The 14,822-nt window shown below is 34.5% G+C and overlaps 1 protein-coding gene across 1 annotated transcript in view; it reads left to right on the forward strand.

Annotated features, from left to right (window-relative positions):
* The window catches only part of CCDC39 (coiled-coil domain 39 molecular ruler complex subunit), a 56,464-nt gene that overhangs the window by 15,812 nt on the left and 25,830 nt on the right, over positions 1–14,822 (forward strand). The window contains exons 6-12 of the mRNA XM_069559310.1: positions 88–216; positions 2,769–2,960; positions 5,707–5,810; positions 6,127–6,259; positions 8,718–8,912; positions 9,748–9,912; positions 12,877–13,014. Of these exons, the coding sequence (XP_069415411.1) occupies positions 88–216; positions 2,769–2,960; positions 5,707–5,810; positions 6,127–6,259; positions 8,718–8,912; positions 9,748–9,912; positions 12,877–13,014 (1,056 nt within the window). The remainder of the gene's footprint in view (positions 1–87; positions 217–2,768; positions 2,961–5,706; positions 5,811–6,126; positions 6,260–8,717; positions 8,913–9,747; positions 9,913–12,876; positions 13,015–14,822) is intronic.

Below are 14,822 nucleotides of genomic sequence, written 5' to 3' on the forward strand. Positions count from 1 at the left end.
GTAAAGATTTTTATTTCTTAATTGTCAAAATGATGTTCACAAAAGCACTGAAATTCACAGAAATATTATTTGGTCTTCATTTTACAGTTAGAATTGGATAAAGCTGCCCAAGATTTTCGAAAGATTCATAATGAAAGGCAAAAACTCATTCTACAGTGGGAGAGCACAATAGAACAGATGCAGAAGAGAGATAAAGACATCGATAACTGTGCTGTGGTAAAGTGGTTGTTTGGTTCTTTCAACGTTCAGCTGTATTTATCTCTTTTTGTATTTAACTCATTCATTTCAAATTAAATCACACTATTATTTGAAAGTCACTTTTGTAGCATGATCCAATAGTTTGGGTAAATTTTTTCTAAAGCTGGTTCTATATCTATTTGGAAATGTGATTTTATGAAGGTTATTTACTTATGGTATATAATGCCAAAGACTGAGTTCTAGTATCTCTGAAATGTGAAACAAGAGAAAATCAACAGACAACTTTATTGCAGCAAAGCCAATGCCTTGACTCATATATACATGGTTGTCCACAATGCCTTGGATTTAACATGTGTGCTGTTTCTGTGTGAATCAAAAGGTGTAGGGAAATGAGCCTCATGGGTAGCCAAGAAAGAAGGATGGAGAGGCAGGAAAGAAACCTTGACTGCAATAAATTGTCCCTTTGGAAACTGAGTTACCATTCAGAATGGGGTAAAAGTTCTGAAGGGGAGGAACACCATGCTGATTAAACATGGGTCTAGTGTTATCTTCTGCTCCTTTCAGAGGTAATTTAGGAAAACTTTTTGGGGAAGTCATTAAAGAGTGAAATAGTGGTGAGTGCAAATGGGAAGATTAGGGAAGTTGGGGAGGGAGAAGGAATTGAGGAGGAAAGAAGGCACATAGGAAACGTGCAAACTTCCATTCTGAATATACTCCATGGAAAGGCATTTGGCAAGCAATTCAGGTCACTGGAAGTTTGGAATTCTGATATCTGGATGTGGTTTACTTGTTATGTGTAACTTATATGAAAATGTTATTTCCGTATTTTAAATTTCTGTGATTAATCATTTTATCAACAAAATGGCTTATGTCTCCTTAGAGGGGAGTTGGAAGAATCAGTCTTAACTATGAGTTCCTCTTACTTCTTGCTATTAATGTTGCTTTCTCTTTCTTGCTTTATGCTGGTTTCAAACATCACGTCCTGACTGCTTCCTCTGTGTAGATCACATCTAAGACTAAGATCTAAGACTGCAAATCCATAATCTGAATGCTCATACAGTCCTGTAGCTGAAGTTACTCAGCCTGCTGATTTGGTGGAATCCACAGCCTACAGCTCTCTGGTTACATCCTCAGTGATTCCTTATTCACAGGGTGACATCTCCTGGCTATATGTATTGAAAAAGACTAGGAAGGGTGCTCAGAAGTGGTTCCATAGGTAGTGGGATGCCTCTAAGTGTTTAACAACTAGCTCTTGATTTGTGGTATTTTTGATCTGTGGCATCACCTACATGAAAACTTAACTGTGAATAGATTGCCCTGTTAACGCCTGTAATGTAGGAATTAAAGCTTCTGAGTAAGTGGTAGAAAATTAATATAAAGCAGGGAATTCTAGAATAATTATTCGACACATACAAATTTAGGAAGTTTTAACCTATCCTTTGGTTGAATGGACACAGTAGAGATACAGAATGTTATAATTATAAAATGTTAATTGTTATATATATGGGAATACTTGAGTAAACAAATCTATAATGTGTTTTAAAATGCAGTGAATTTCAGATGTATATTGATTTAATATGCTAATATGTACAATATTACATGTAGCATTTCTAAAACTTACCAACTTCAGAAACATAGCCTCCCCTGACCCATTCTCTTGAGATTAGTTGTTTGGTGAGACTATATTTCAGAAAACTTGAAAGAAATATATCTTAGGGTAAATTTTCCTTCTCTCTCCAACTCATCTAACATACTGTCATCAGAATCACCTGAAAAACCACATATGATCTTTTTATTCCCCAACTCTAAGATCTTTATTCCATGTTGCTTAAAACTTGACTCTCCTTAACATGACAATTGAAAAGTTGAATTCTTCACCATTTGGCCCTAACCTCTGCCTTCCACCCTTCATCTCTGTCATCTGTATCCACTCTTTCTTAACATCCCCCCATTCCATCTTTGCCCTCCCACCCTACACTTTAACCATGTTAGAGTATTTATGCATCCCCACTTACCTTTTTAGGCCCGACTCAAATGAAGCGTCTTAGGTAATGCTTTTAATGATTTCTCTTGGGTAGATTTCATCATTTCCTTGCTCCCATGGTACTTTGTCCACATCACAGTTACTACTTTGCATATTCAGTTATTTTGTATCTCCACGACCAGCAGGAAGCCTGAGTGATGAAGATATTCCTATTGAAACGAATAACAAAAATAATATTCTCAAAAAATGAAAAAAACTGGTCTTGTTAAACTGGTCTTGGAAAACTGCATTGAAATGTGAAAGCTATTCAATACTGTTTTATTTTTTAGATGTCACCTTTTCTTGATAAAAGACTGACATTTTTCTTATCCCTGTAGCAAAGTACCAGATGGATGAAATAAAATATAGGGTTCTTTAAAAACATGAGCTTATAGATACTAGTGGCATACTAATATTTTATTTTATTCATTTAAATTAGTCTCTCCTTAAATTTTGGTAAAATAAGTACTATAAAAACTGAATTCCTTTTAGTTTTAGTTTTATTTGTCATATTACACATGTATTTAATGTGTATTTCAAATTCTAGGCATTAGCAAGGATAAAGCAAGAAATAAGAGAAAAAGAAAATCTGGTTAAGGAAAAAATCAAGTTTTTGGAAAGTGAAATTGGGAATAACACAGAGTATGAAAAAAAAATTTCTGTTGCTGATCGTAAAGTTATAAAATGTAGAACAGAATATCAACGTCATGAAGCTAATAGAATTCAGCTGAAGGATGAGGTATGTCAATTAAAAGGACTGGTTTGTGTTTATAACAAATAACTATACAGATAAGCATAAAGGCTTTCCTTTGTTAAGGACCTGCTTTTAGTTCTTTTTGTTACATTCCTTCGTATTGTGAAACTTGAACTTTTAGGATACACTAGGGCTTTCCTGGTAGTTCAGACGGTAAAGCGTCTGCCTACAATGCGGGAGACCCGGGTTCGATCTCTGGGTCGGAAAGATCCCCTGGAGAAGGAAATGTTAACAACCCACTCCAGTATTCTTGCCTGGAAAATCCCATGGACGGAGGAGCCTGGCTACAGTCCATGGGGTCGCAAAGAGTCGGACACAACTAAGTGACTTCACTTTCACTTTCTGTTGAAACCTTGATTGGATAAAGGCAACAGGGGGCTGTCATTCAGGTGGTATAAAGGGTTCCCCTGGTGTTGTGCAGTGCCCAACTTTCTTATCACATGTGGTGTTTTGTTATTAACTCAAGGGAAAAGACTTCTGAAAAGTCTAGGCTGGAAATCATAAGATAAAGGAAAATAGATATATGTGAAGATGAATTATTGACATTGGTGATATTTTGAAGTATCTTTCCAGAGATACATGCATATGGTGGTTTTACCACTCAAATTCTAGCAGAAACTACTGTTGAAGTTCAGTGTTTTACCTTGTTAAGGGAAAACATTTCAGTGTAGTAATGGGACAATGTAGTGGTATAATGTCTTTAAACAGAGAGAATAAAATCTTCTGCTTTGGTCTGTTCTTCTTTTGAGCATACATGTCAACTAGATTATTCCATGGGTAGAGTTAGCAATTCCCATAGTTAGCAAATTATCTGAAGTTACTGATATTTGGATGGGAAATTGAAACATTGCAGAGCTTTTCATTTTATAAGTTGTTATACTTTATATTTCTGATAAAGAAGGAAAGTTTTTTCTATCTGGAGAGAATAAGCAAGATCTTGCAAAAGCAAAAAAGTGAATTTCTTACATAAATTAAATGTCACAGCTAATAGCTCATTCTCCAAAATTTTAAAGCTTAAACCAGCTGTAGAAAAAAATATAGGTATTCATTTATTTATAATTTATTTATTGAGATAGAATTCACATATCAAATACACTCTCTTAAAGCATACAATTCAATACTTTTTAGTATTTTACAGGATTGTGAAACCATTATCACTACCTAATTTTAGAGTATTTTGGTCTTTCAAAAAGAAACCGCATACCCATTAGCAATGGCTTTCCTTCTGTCCCTCTCCTTCTCCAACCCAGGCCCTGGCAACTCCTGATCTACTTTGTCTTGGTGGATTTGCCTATTTTGGTCATCATACAACATGATGCATTTTGTGTCAGGTTTTTTTTTACTTACATAATGTTTTCAAGGTTCTTATAAGATGTAACATGTAAAAGTACTTCATTTTTTCTCAAAATTTTTTTATTGTGGTGAAATACATACACAATTTACCATCTTAACTGTCTTCAGATGGACAGTTTAGTGTTAAATACCTCGCTAATGTTGTACAACCACCACTATCAACCATCTTCATAACTCTTTCCTTGTAAAGCAGAAACTCTGTACCCATCGAACAATAATTTCCCATTTCCCTGTCCTCCCAGCCCCTGGAAACCACCATTCTACATTCTGTCTCTATAATTTTAGCTACTGTAAGTACCTCATATAAATGGAGTCATAAAATACTTGTCTTTTTCTGGCTGGCTTATTTCACTTATTTTTCTTAGCATAATGTCCTCAAGGGTCATCCATGTTACAGCATATGTCAAAATTTTGTTCCTTTTTAAGGCTGAATAGTATTCCATTGTGTGGCTGAATAGTATTCCATTGTGCATATATACTGTATTTTGCTTATCAATTCCCTTGTCAATGACCTTGGACTGCATTCCTGTTTTGGCTATAATGAATAATGCTGCTGTGAGCATGGGTGTAGAAGTATCTCAGAATTGCCTTATCAAACAATAATTACATTTTTAATTTTTGGAAGAATTACCACACAATGGTAGTACTATTTGATATTTGCACTAACAGTGCACAAGGGTTCCAATTTCTCCACATCCTCATCCACACTTGTTGAGATTTTTTGATGGTAGCTATATTAATGGTTGTGAAATGGTATTTCAATGTAGTTTTGATTTTTGTTTACCTAATGATTAATGATGTTGAGCAGTTTTTCATGTGCTTATTTACCTTTTGTATCTCTTCTATGGAGAAATATCTATTCAAGATCTCTGACCATTTTTGAATCAGGCTTGTTTATTGTTGTTGTTGAGTTTTAGACATTCCCTATATATCCTGGATATTAGTCCCTTATCAGATATATAATTTGTAGTTATTTCCCCCTCATTCTTTGTGTTTCTTTTTTGCTCTGTTGATATTACTTTTGCTGTACAAAAAATTTTAGTTTAATGAAGTCAAACTTGTCTATTTTTCTTTGATTGTCTGTGCCTTTGGTGTCATATCCAAGAAATCATTGCCGAATGCAATATTGTGAAGCTTTTGTTCTATGTGCTTTTAACTCATATACAGATCTCTATAATTTGTCAGTATCTTACAAGTCATTTGAAATTTATTATCAGATCAAAAAGAAAAATTGTTAAATATGTTACAGAAACATGGTTATTATGTTTGTCACTGTTATGTAGGTTAGAAATGAATGTGTTCAGAATAAAAATTCTCAGAAATGAAATTATAAGATATAGAGTAAATATATCATTTCTGTCTGTTAACTAATAAATAGCTGGATTCTTTAAAAGCCACTGTGAATAGAAGTTCCAGTGATTTAGAAGCTCTGAGGAAAAATATTTCCAAAATAAAGACGGACATTAATGAAGAAACAGCAAGGTAAGAGAAAAGATATTTAAGAATGTTTGTAGTTTTTTAATATTTCTAGAAAAATTATTGAATATTGGTTTTTTGGTTCAATAACTATAAAATTATAGCTACTAATTTATTAAACCTAAACAATTTTTACTAAGTTTTTCAATACAAAGCCTTAGGAGCAATATTTTTATGACCTACTAAATATATGCTGGTATTAAAAGGTTTATGGCAAAAGAAGCTTGTTATATGAAGAAATCTTAGGATAAACTGTTCTTTCTTTGTTTGCATTAAATATCTTTTAGACATGTTTTCTGCTTTTTCCTCAAATTCTCTATAGGTTACGCAAAATTAAAAATCATAATCAGATTGTAAGAAAAAAATTAAAGGAGATAACTGAGAAAACTATGTCTGTAGAGGAGAAAGCTACCAACTTGGAAGACATGCTAAGGGAGGAAGAAAGAGGTGTGAAGGTAAAGTTTAGTTTCAGTTTTTAAGAAATTACAGCAAATTTAGTAATAGTGAATAAACTAGACTCTTGAGATCAGATGAGCAGGAGGTCTTTTAATAAAGCTGTGATTTCTGAGGTCATCACATTTGTAATTAGATTGTTGAGTTGTTGACCCTCTTTTTATTTTAAGCTCTTAATTCTCCATTTGCTTCATTTTCAGCATTTAACTTTGATGTCATCTCTGAAAGGTAGATCCTCTGAGATTCCATGTCCTCCCAATGCCTACTGTGTCCTTGTCCCTGTTTGCAATCCATATGTATTTTCTTAAATTGCAAATGTATCTTGAAAAATGCCCTTGTTTTACAGCTGATTTCTACCTGCCTATCATTTTTTGCTTGTGATCCAATTCCCTCCCAGCAGTCTGCATTCATTACATATATTTCTTCAGCATCTGCTGTCTCTTTAACCTCTTCCAGCTTGGCACCATTATTGGTAAATGGGCTTATAAATGCTAACACCTTACTAACTTCCCTGGCACCCCCTTTCTACCATAATCTGTTCAGCATTCTGGTAGCATTAAAGCCAATTTTTGAGGAACTGGAATAGGCTAGTTGGCCATTTCCTCTTTGAAAACTACAAATGATTTGTGTGACCTGTCACATAGGCACTGTGTAGGCACTACCTCTTGCTTTTACTCTCTTTTGTCTAATGGGGGAAGAGGAAGGGCAGCTCAAGGTGCTTGTAGAATCTCCCATTTGCAGAGGCTTGTTTCAAGCATGGTTTCATTTCTATCTGGATAGAATCCAGCTTCCTTAGTGTGCTGTTGTATGTTTAAAATCCTGAGTAACAATGTCATGCAACAGTCTTGATTTGAGTGTTATTTGAGTCCAAATCATACAACATTATTTTAAAAAATGTTATGACTTTTTCCCCTCAGAAAGCATGATTTTCTGTTAGCACATGAAATGGGACAGTATTGGAGCTTATTAGAAATCTTAAAGACTGTGAATTTTATATGAAATAAACCTTCTGAAGAAAGAATTAAAAACTAGTGATATTTAAAAAGAAATTAGCTGAATTAATAAACAGTAAGGTTGGCCACATGTGTGAGCAGGGCTGTGTTCTTGGGGTTTTGTTTGTTTGTTTGGGAAAAATCTCAGCCCTATATGTTTTGCTGACTTATTTACCACCAAGCCCTGACTTTAAAACTCAGCCAGGCAGTCATTGAGAAGGTCCTGAACCCAGTGGAAATTTTCTATTATATGAAAAGCAATATATTTTATAAGCTTGTATGTCAGATTAGGTTTATTCATTTGTGAAAATTCAGATGTACCAATCACAGACTTCTTTTGTTACATATTGAGGTTCATTGGAGGCCAAAGAGAAATATGCTTACCTGTCTATAACAGCACAGAAGGAAATTATTTCAACATTCTAAAATGAGAGCTTTCAATAGATCTTGGCATGTGAGATCTATTTGAAGTCTAGAATACATTAATGTGACACTTTGAGGTGAAGACAGACCTGCCTCCTGAGACGGGAGAAGTGAAAATTGGGTACTGGTTTCTGTTTCCTAGTGGGCTGCATGGGTAGGGAAGTCAGCTGCAGGCAAAATGTGAGTAAGGAATAGTGCCAGTAGTGTGTTAGTGCCAGTGCTTACCAGCTCACAAAAGCTGATAGTTAAATTTTCTGGAATTTTATAAGTCAGCTGCTAAATGTAGCTACTATTAAAAATCAAACTATATAGACTCACAATTAAATAAATTATATTAAAAACAAAGTAAAAAGTACTCAGCACATATCACTTCTAATTAGTTTTCTACACTTTACTGTTGTCTGTGCTTTTAAGGTTACTTAAAATTACTAACATCTATCATATCTGTAGTGGTGTTGTTCAATCACCAAGTTGTGTCCGACTATTATATCTGTATAGTGGATATACTGCATAATGATCTACAACTGCATATCTCTTCCCAGCTTTGAATATAGAGGAATCATGTGAGTAGCTTGAAATTGGCCTTAGTGGGAATATAAATAATTATGGAAATCAGCCTCTTATTCCTAACCTCCCATCTACTAGAAACTTGGTGGTTAAGCATTTATCTGCTCACCACTGAATAGTGCTGAAAAGAAGGTGGAAGAGTTCTTCCCTTAACATTTTCAAGACTTTAGTAAACTTTGGGAACTTATAAGCTGTGTGTTTTCAATGTATTTTATGTTCCAAAGAAACCAGTGAAAATAGTCAAGTTCTAAGGCTAAGGTGACACAGGATAGATGATGTATCAAGGTATATGATATAGGAATAGTGGATGAGAGTAGACTACAAGCAATGTTGGGAATGTGTTGAAATTGTAAGAAGGGCTTTATACTCTCTAGGGCTAAAATGAAGGTTCATTGATGAACCCCTAAATTATAATATTCATTCAGTAAAACATTTAAAGGTATTATATTACATTAATCATTGTTATTCTTATTATCAGGAAGTAGAAGTTCAGTTGAACATAGTGAAAGATGTGTTATTTAAGAAAGTTCAGGAATTACAGACTGAAACAATGAAAGAAAAAGCTCTCGTATCTGAAATTGAAGGAACCCGTTCTTCTCTAAAGCACCTCAACCATCAGTTACATAAACTGGACTTTGAAACCTTGCAGCAGCAAGAAATTATGTACACTCAGGTAGATGTTACTCTTATAAATGTCTTCATATTGATTTGTCATAATTGTGATGGTCAGGATACCGCAGTGTCCTAAGAAAAAGATTTCTATGAACTCTTGAGGGTGGGGGGGGGGCATAGACAGATGCTACAGACTGCAGGGGGTGTGGGTTCCATCTCTGGCCAGGGAACTAAGATCCTATATGCTGCATGGTGCAGCCAAAAAGCAACAACAAAAAGAACTCCTAAAACCCCTGCAGAACTGTATGTTATGCATACATGAACCTCTCCATCCCTGTCCCTGGACCAATAGGTTAAAAGTATTTTTAAAGTTTTCCATTTTGGTTCTCTTTACATATTCTGGCCATGTTAATTGTTTAATGTCCTCCCTCTCTACATCTTAATTTCTGCATCTTATATATTCTTAATTTCTCAGAATTACAGATGCTGAAGTATAATTTTCAAAATATTGTTTAAAAGTTCATCATATTTGAGCCTTTCATGGCTAACAATCTGTGTCTCTTCTTTGTACTCTGTAGAAAAATACCCTCCAAAATCCATGTCCATGTAAACCTAGTAGATTTACTGATATTCTATGATGATAGTATGATAAATACCCACCTAACTGCTCTATTATATTTTCAGATTAGTTGTGTGTTTTTATCATATACTCTGTTTGTTGAAGAATAGTTTACTGTTTCTCCCCTTGGAGTAAGAAGGACTTCATCACTAAAAAATTAAAGTGACTTTATTAAATGATGAAATCAGACCAAACTCGTGAAAATATTTACAGTGTGTTTGCATCTACAAAAATGGTTTTAACTGTTTCTCCCTACTTTCTTTAAAACCTGTAACAGGATTTTTACATTCAACAAGTAGAACGCCGAATGTCGCGCTTAAAGGGAGAAATTAATTCAGAAGAAAAACAAGCCCTTGAAGCAAAAACAGTTGAACTTCAGAAGACATTGGAAGAGAAAAAGTCTGCACTTTGCCTTTTGGAAACACAGATCAAGAAGCTTCATGTAACTTAGCTAAAATACTTTTAATGCTTCACATATCCTAATTATTAGTCGTTTTACGTTAACATGTTCCTAAGACTGACTTTGGATAGGATGATTGCCAAGCTACCCACATATGTAATAAATGTATGAACTAATGCCCGTATTTCTGTGCTTACATTCTCATATGGAAATATGAAAATAACGTTACATTGATTATGCATTTGCTGTATGCTATGTTTATGTCTTTAGTGTTTTATTTCATTTAATCCTTATAAATGTCTTGTGGGGAAGATATTATTACCTGTTTTACAGATAAGTAACTTGTTCATGATTTCACAGAGAGGATTTGATCCTTGGTCCATGTGACTTAAAAATAGTCTTAAATGGTACATGATTTTAAAAATTGATAAGTTCTAGTTTCTGTTATGTGTCTCCCATAATAACTTGATTGCTTTTTATCACTGAAGTGGCATCTAAAAGAAGCTGCTTTTTTATGGGTCTTCTTTTGTTATTACAAAAATATTTTATAAATATTTACTTAGTTACATATTTCATATGACTCTTTTGTTAATAAGGTTAAAAATTTTCTTCATCCTTAGGTACTTTAATATGTTTATGGTAATATAAAACCTGTGTTAGGGGAACCTATGTAATATAGAACCTATGCTAATGTTTAACTGGCAACAGTGAAGGCCAGTTAAAAGCATGGATCTGAATGGGAGGAGAACTCCAATTTTAAATGTTGAACAGCTGGAAAGGCTAGTGATGAATGTCCTCTAGTGGTTAAATGAAAAATTGCTCTGAATTCCTTAAGGGCTACAAAGGTGAAAGGGAGCTATTACTTTTTTAAATTAGGAAAGAAAAAAAATTCAATATGACAAAATATTGGTTTTGAGTGGTTTATAGCCTGATTAAATTTTTAAAAGACTATTTCCTTGGATTAGTAATAGGAGCACATGTTTGGAATCAGAACTGGTTTTGAATGTCAAGGTTATACCTAACTACCTGGGTTGGGAAGATCCCCTGGAGGAAGGCATGGCAACCCACTCCAGTATTCTTGCCTGGAGAATCCCACGGACAGAGGAGCCTGGAAGGCTGCAGTCCTTAGGGTCACACAGAGTTGGACACAACTGAAGTGACTTAGCACAGCACAGTACTGCTTTTTTAACTTTTCTGAGTCTTAGTTTACTCATTTTTAAAAGGAAAACAATATTTGATATTATTTTAGGACATTTGGGAGAATTAGAAGCAATGTGTATCTTAACACAGTGCCTTTAGTATGTTCTCAATAAATAGTATTGTTTTAATCGTATAGAATATGAGAATACTAGTGCTATAGAATGATAGGAGGATGACATTCATATCTGGATGTGTTTTTTGATGCTAACTCAATTGTGTCTGTTTTGCTGTGTGAGAGTGGTTCTAGTGTTCCCCATTTTAACTACTGTGGGGCTCTGTCCATGATGCAGTAGGCTAGTACTTATGCCTATCGCAACTCTGGTTTTGACAGAGGTAAATAAATTAATAGTCATACAAGTGAATTTTTAAAGATATTAAAGCTAGTTAACTTTCTAATGAAGGTTTTATCTTCTTGATAGTAGCGTTAGATTGTAGTCATTCTACATTCTCTTTCCCATGCCACTCCATCTCTTATTTTGAATAACAAATTTCCTATAGTTGAAATTTACCTTAAATTAATATTTTAATTCTAAAAGTTAATTTTTTGAAGTCATATCTTTATGTGAAAGAAAAAATTCCTACTGTCTTGTTTCAATCCTAGGTTCTGATTGTTCAGAGAAATACAGGCAGTGAGAAAGGTAGGGGAGGGAGGAAGCAAGGGAGAGAGGAAGCGAGGGGAAAGGGAGAGAGATCTTGGCACTAGAAACTTTTTGCTTTAGGTCCCCTAAGAGGGCCTAATAAGGACAAAGAGAGCAAACCTCATTCTAGTTCTGGGTGGGAAGGAGGATGCAAACTTGTATAAAGCTGGAAGACTGATGAGTATGTATGACCCATTCATTCAGTTGATGGAATTAGATCTTATCTAGCATTTTTCTCTTCAGCAATATGTGATTATATACATAATAATAATCATAACAACATTTTCCTGTGTCAAACATTATTGCACATATTACAGTAACTTCTTTAACCCTCCACAGCAGCCCAGGTAGGTAGGTGTTGTTATCATCTCCATTTTAGAGATGAGGAAACTAAGGAAGAATAGGTTGCCCACTGGTGTTGGATGGCTGATAAGTAATTGCTGCTGCTGCTAAATCGCTTCAGTCATGTCCGACTCTGTGGGACCCCATAGACGGCAGCCCACCAGGCTCCCCCATCCCTAGGATTCTTTAGGCAAGAACACTGGAGTGGGTTGCCATTTCCTTCTCCAATGCATGAAAGTGAAAAGTGAAAGTGAAGTGGCTCAGTCGTGTCCGACTTTTAGTGACCCCATGGACTGCAGCCTACCAGACTCCTCCGTTCATGGGATTTTCCAGGCAAGAGTACTGGAGTGGGTTGCCATTTCCTTCTCCGGATAAGTAATTAAGACCGTCTAATTCCAGAGCTTGTAGTTAACCAAAACCCTTTGCTTTCTCACACTGTTAACATTTTTACCTTCTGGGGCTTGGGTTGAATCAAATGATGAAATCCAGAAGGTGAACCCTGTATTCAAACAAAACTTTAACTCTGCCCTCCCATGTCTTCCCATAAAGGGCAATCACTTAATAATTCAGTTTGAATGGTAATCATACATGATATTTCCTAGAATTACTAAAATCAAACTGAACCCAAACATCAACATATAATAAAAATGAAAGTGTTTCTATGAGAATATTCATGTATATCTTATTAGAGATGTCAGAGTATGAAGGGGTGAGATTTAAAAATCTGATTATTATAAATATTTAATGGAGCATATGATTCAATGTGTCATGCATATAATGTTGTTATTTAAAATATGTATTTATGTACCTTTTTTCCTCTTTACAGAATGATCTTTACTTTACCAAGAAGTCAAATAGTAAATATCGTGATGAAAAACAGTCCCTCATGACCAAAATAAATGAACTAATCCTTTTCAATGACAGATCAGAGAAAGAACTTACTAAAGCCAAAGCTTTAAAACAGGTGCAATAAAGTCATATTTATATATAATATTAAAATCCACATATTTTCATGCTAATTGTAGAAAAAATTTTTAATATACCAAATTATAAAGGAAAAAAGTCACTATAATCACTGTAGATAATAAGCAGTGTTATAGTGAATTATTGTCTTTCAGTTTTTTAAAGAAAATGGATTTATATATTGTATTCAAAAATTTAAAAATATATGATACATGTTTTCCAAACATTAAGTATCTTTAAAGACATCCTACACCCCATTGCATGAAGTTACTATAATTTATTTGACCGTCTATTTTTGGATATGTATTTTTTCCAGTGTTTGGCTGTTATAGATAGTACTCTCATGTACTGTGCACATATTTCATTGTACAGTTGTTCATATAGTTTCTTAGGATAAATTTCTAGCTGTATAATTAGAATGTATATTTCTAGTATCTTGAAACTATTTTCAAACCATTTGCCTTCTAGAAGGTTCAATTAATACTCCCACCAGCAATGTATAAGCATTCTATTTTATTTACCACCACCAAGCCTGGATAATATAGTGTATAAAATTACTGTTAGTTTGATGGGCAAACATGGTATTTCATTGTTTTTAGTCTGCATTTTAAAGTTGTGAGTGAAGTGAAGTTTTCAGTCCTGTCCGGCTCTCTGCAACCCCACGGACTGTAGCCTATCAGGGTCCTCCATCCATGAAATTTTCCAGGCAACAGTACTGGAGTGGGTTGCCATTTCCTTCTCCAGGGGATCTTCCCGACCCAGGGATCATACCCGGGTCTCCCACATTGCAGGTAGACACTTTACCATCTGAGCCACCAGGGAAGCCTGCATTTTAAAGTTAGTGACATTTTAAAACATTTTAAGCATAAAATTTAAAATATTTATGTTTCATTGAAAATGTTTAAGCATTTTTTATGCTATGTTATTTTCTATAATTTTTCTTTTAGATTTCTAGTTCATTTTCTTGCATATATTCCTATTAAGTGGTTTATATTTTTAAAATACTTGGCAAAAGATCTTTGTATATTAACTCATAAGTATTTGTCTCATTGTCTTTAAACTTCTATTCAGTTTTTTCCATAAAACATTTTTAAACATCATATGTTTAAGTGTTTTTCCTTGTGTAATTTTTATGTTTAGAAACTTTTTAGTCACACTAAAAATATCTACTATTTTTAGTGGCTGCATTTGGTTTCATCTATTACATTAAGTTGTTTCATTCAACTGGAATTTATTTCTGGTACATATGAGATATGGAGGTTTAATCTTTGCTCTAAATAACAAGCTTTGTCTTGAAATAGTAAAATCTTATATTCTGGATTTTTTTTTTCCTGGGCTTTGTCTTCTGAAAATTGATCTATTAAGTGTGATCTTACGTCAGAACTCTGATATTGTTCAGTCACTAAGCCATGTCTGACTCTTTGCAACCCCATGGACTATGGCAAGCCAGGCTTCCTCGTACATCACCAACTTCTGGAGCGTGCTCAAATGCATGTCCATTGTTTGGTGATGCTATCTGACTGTCTCATCCTCTGTTATCCTCTTCTTCTCCTGCCTTCAATCTTTCCCAGCATCAAAGTCTTTTCCAATAAGTTGGCTCTTTGCATCAGGTGGCAAAAGTGTTAGAGCTTCAGCTTCAGCCTGAGTCCTAACAATGAATATTCAGGGTTGATTTCCTTTAGAATTGACTGGTTTGATCTCCTTGCAGTCCAAGGGACTCTCAAAAGTCTTCTCCAATACCACAGTTCAAAAGCATCAATTCTTCATCTCTCAACCTTCTTTAATGGTCCAACTCTCATATCCGTAATG

This window comes from Ovis canadensis, chromosome 1 (genome assembly GCF_042477335.2).
Source record: "Ovis canadensis isolate MfBH-ARS-UI-01 breed Bighorn chromosome 1, ARS-UI_OviCan_v2, whole genome shotgun sequence".
Taxonomy (NCBI): domain Eukaryota; kingdom Metazoa; phylum Chordata; class Mammalia; order Artiodactyla; family Bovidae; genus Ovis; species Ovis canadensis.